Consider the following 2,187-nt stretch of genomic DNA (forward strand, 5'->3'; position numbering starts at 1 on the left):
CTAAACTGTTGATCAAATAATTTAATTTGATTTTGAATTTCAGGTTTCTTAAGTTGAGAAGTAATGTTTAATAAACCTACTTCTTCTTTAAGAAAACAAATTTGTTTTTCTTTTTTAAGAAGAATATCTTTAACTTCATTAATCATCCTAGTATGAGGATCAGTAATAAATTCAAAAGTAATTCTTTTGTTATTGATAATGGAGGTAATTCCCTTTTGATCAACATTAATTAGAGGCATAATTTTATGCAGAAAATGAGTTCCTAATATGATTCTATAAGTTAATTTTTTTACAAGAATAAAATGAGTAGGTAAACAAATATATCTTTGTTACAAATATAAGCATTAGACAACTTATAATTAACCGTGAGTTTATCTCCTCCAGCTTGGGTAAGAGATTGTGTGGTTTTATCAAAGTATTTAGTGGGAATAATTCCTTCTTGAAGGCAGTTTAAATCAGCGTCACTATCAATAAGGGCAACTTCATTTTCTAATATTAAATTTCTATTAATAACTAAAGTTATTCTAACAAACCATTTTTGAGAGGTCACTCTATCAATGAGAGAAAGGAATTCATCACTATGTGAAGGATTACTAGTTGAAGATATCTCTTCAACCTTGGAATTACTAGATTCTAACAAAGTGAGTCTTTGAGATAAACCATAGTTTTCTCTTTTAATTTAAGATATCTCATACTTTAAGAGATTTATTTCTCTCTTTAAATCCATAATAGAAACAGGAGTTTCACGGATGTTAGACTATCGAAATCTAGACAAATCCTCACTTAATTGGTAAGATGCTTCTGTAATAACAGGAAAATCTTTTTTAGAGTTTTCTTGTATTAAGACCTCAAGCATTTTTCTTTTTAGTTATTTATTAGAAATAGATTCTATAGCTTTTATAGCTTCGTCTTGTTCTGAGGTTAAAACATTTAACCCATTCATATCAACAATTGATTTCCAGTAATCTAATTGATTACATTGACAATCATTACTGTCAGAATTTTCAGAAGAGCATTCAGTAGAGGATTCATAAATCATATTAATATCCTCTTCTGAAGAATAATTTTCAGAATCAGAATTGAGAAGTAAAACTTTTTCTAATTGAGAACGTAATTGTTCATCTTTTATCTCATTAAGAGCTTTTTTAGTCCAACATTGATTGGCATAATGACCATGTTTGCCATATTTATGACACGTTATGTCAAGCTTTTTGGCTTTTCTTTTACCTTTAGGGTCAAAAGATTTTTCTTCAGGTCTACCTTTATTGTAGTGACCCTTTTTCTTATTCTTATAGGAATTTTTATAAGAATTTTTTGACTTATCCTTATAAGGTTTATTGCGGAAATTTTTTCCTTTTTTCTTATTATTATTATCTGGAGATTTTTCAAGATCAAAAGAAAATTGTTCGCAAAATTCACCAAGTTGGTGTATCTCCGAAAGCTTTTGCTTTTTAAGTTGATTTCTAAGCTTTATGTCATTATATAAAGTTAATCCTTCATTAACACAAGTGCTAATTATATGACCATAAGTAAGGTCAGAATAATTTATATTTATCCCATCATTTTTTTGTCTTAAAGATTGTCTAACCTTTTCAGAAAAGAAATGGGGTAATCCATCAATAAATTTTGCTTTCCAATGCAAAGAAATGGGATTGTTTAATTGATAAACTCTTGAAAGAAAAGTATCCTTATACCATCTAAAGTGGGTAAGAGAAGGACACCTAAGGTTTTGAAGAAGTGTCTGGATTTTTTCTCCAATAGGGACATTGGTTCCTACAAAATGTTGTAAGATGGAGAGACACAGAGTATACATTGCATCTTCTTCTCCCGTGGTAGTCGTAACCAAAGTAGTGCTTCTACTGGTTTCTGGCTCGACCTTAATGATTTTCTTATGATTAAGAATTTCTAATTTTTGAGATTCGGTGAGATAATGGCTTATGTTAGAGATGGTAGATGTAAGGATTTCAAACAATCTTTAGCCGCTATGATAGAGACAAGTCTGTGTCATGGACCAGTTTACTTTGATGTCTCACCAAATTTAACTATATCTTTATCTAATAAGAATTTATTAGATGCTATTCAGTTAACTGTTCATACTGATGGTTACAATTTCAAACCTGGAAGTGAAATCATAGCAATATGCTATAGAATCTACTATAAGGTTCTTACTACGCTTAATCCTAAAGC

The 2,187-nt window shown here is 29.5% G+C and overlaps 1 protein-coding gene across 1 annotated transcript; it reads right to left on the reverse strand.

Moving 5' to 3' along the window:
- Positions 1-868: 868 nt before the first annotated feature.
- On the reverse strand, positions 869-1,813 carry LOC127103995 (uncharacterized). Its single transcript, XM_051041220.1, has one exon. It carries the CDS (start codon positions 1,811-1,813, stop codon positions 869-871), a length of 945 nt encoding a protein of 314 aa, XP_050897177.1.
- Positions 1,814-2,187: the final 374 nt, after the last annotated feature.

This window comes from Lathyrus oleraceus, chromosome 7, assembly GCF_024323335.1.
Source record: "Lathyrus oleraceus cultivar Zhongwan6 chromosome 7, CAAS_Psat_ZW6_1.0, whole genome shotgun sequence".
Classification (NCBI taxonomy): Eukaryota; Viridiplantae; Streptophyta; class Magnoliopsida; order Fabales; family Fabaceae; genus Lathyrus; species Lathyrus oleraceus.

What these genes read in the sequence shown, in the direction of transcription:
- LOC127103995 (XM_051041220.1), bottom strand. Translation starts at nt 1,813, where the DNA reads ATGTATACTCTGTGTCTCTCCATCTTACAACATTTTGTAGGAACCAAT.